The sequence below is a fragment of the Limulus polyphemus genome, unplaced genomic scaffold (assembly GCF_000517525.1).
Source record: "Limulus polyphemus unplaced genomic scaffold, Limulus_polyphemus-2.1.2 Scaffold2443, whole genome shotgun sequence".
NCBI lineage: Eukaryota > Metazoa > Arthropoda > Merostomata > Xiphosura > Limulidae > Limulus > Limulus polyphemus.
Window position 1 is genome coordinate 87,985 of NW_013668053.1, and position 1,749 is coordinate 89,733.

The 1,749-nt window shown below is 30.9% G+C and overlaps 1 protein-coding gene across 1 annotated transcript in view; it reads left to right on the forward strand.

The window, feature by feature from the left end:
- LOC106466973 (smoothelin-like) overlaps positions 1 to 1,749 on the forward strand; it is a 38,118-nt gene that overhangs the window by 34,765 nt on the left and 1,604 nt on the right. The window contains exon 8 of the mRNA XM_013927284.2: positions 891 to 1,042. Coding sequence (XP_013782738.1) covers positions 891 to 1,042 — 152 coding nt within the window. The remainder of the gene's footprint in view (positions 1 to 890; positions 1,043 to 1,749) is intronic.

Genomic DNA, 1,749 nt, shown 5'->3' on the forward strand with positions numbered 1-1,749 from the left:
ATGTTAAACTTATATTAAAGTTTTCTTCATTACCCATTCAAGCCGTCTCCAGCCATTAAAAGTAGATGATTGTACTAAATCTCTGTAACACTTGTGAAAATAATTCACATTTACATTTACGTACAAACAAAGTAAAAGCCTGAATGTTTGTTCCTCTGACCACAATCAGAAATTTTCTTTCTAGTGGTTGGTTATATAAAACTGTTTAATTGTAATGTTCATTTTCTGTTCATGAACTGACGTTAAAACAATGTGTTGGGACTAAACCTTGACTCACGATACTGTTGTTTTTTTGTATTGTTGAAATTGAAAGTAATGCATAAAATCAGTTGAGTTAGTGATTTCATCTTTCACCTGTTCTAATTAAGTTTTTTATTCTGCACTAGATTTTTATCAATACTTAGAGTCTATGAATTTATTAATTTATGAACTCGTAGATTTAAAAAGTATTAATTTTGAATTTATTGGTGGCTGCAGTTTATTATCTTGAACAATCAGTTTTGAAATATATAATCGTGAATTTTAGATTATGAGCATATTAACGTTGAATGTATTCATTTTATTTTTATTGATGTGGTTCTGTTTACCAGTAGCATGACAAAGTATTACGCATATCATTTGTATGTTTTTAGTAAATTAAACTTTTTAACGAACAGTCAGAATTTTTCCATGTTTTTTATCAACAATTGATTAAAATATTCTGATGTAAACTGTATTGTTCAATTTTAAAAGTAATGAATTATTTCCATTAATTAATACTGTTAGGTTACACATCAGTTTTATGTTAATTTTCTCAGTTGTATTTCTTTATAGTGATAAGTGTATGATGGTCTGCACCAATGCATTCAGTAAAAATGGTAATACCATTTCCTTTTATATTTTCTTCTTAGAGCATTGATATTCAGAACTTTTCTTCAAGCTGGAGCGACGGTCTAGCGTTCTGTGCTCTCATCCACCATTTTTATCCGGATGCATTTGACTTTGATTCCTTGAATCCAAAAAATCGCAGGCATAATTTTGATCTGGCATTCAGAACTGCCGAGTAAGTGTGTATTTTATTCATTTTGACTTATTCAAAGGTAGGGTTCATAAATAAATAAAAAAATCGTCATTTCATTTATGGGATGTGCTATTCTCGTCAACAGTGCACGAAATGTATATAATATTCGAAAATAACGATTTTAGATCACTCATGTCTAAAACATGCAATAGGTATACAGGCGGGAAATATCACTTAGTATGATATCTACATGAGAAGGACAGTACTGATTCTTTACAATAAGTATACAGGCGGGAAATATCACTTAGTATGATCTCTACATGAGAAGGACAGTACTGATTCTTTACAATAAGTATACGTGGGCAATATCACTTATTATGATTTGTACATGAGAAGGACAGTAGTGATTATTTACAATAAGTATATAGGCGGGCAATGTCATTTAGTATGATCTGTGCATGAGAAGGACAGTAGTGATTCTTTACAATAAGTATACAGGCGGGAAATATCACTTAGTATTATCTCTACATGAGAAGGACAGTACTGATTCTTTACAATAAGTATACAGGCGAGCAATATCACTTAGTATGATCTCTACATGAGAAGGACAGTACTGATTCTTTACAATAAGTATACAGGCGAGCAATATCACTTAGTATTATCTCTACATGAGAAGGACAGTACTGATTCTTTACAATAAGTATACGTGGGCAATATCACTTATTATGATCTGTACATGAGAAGGACAG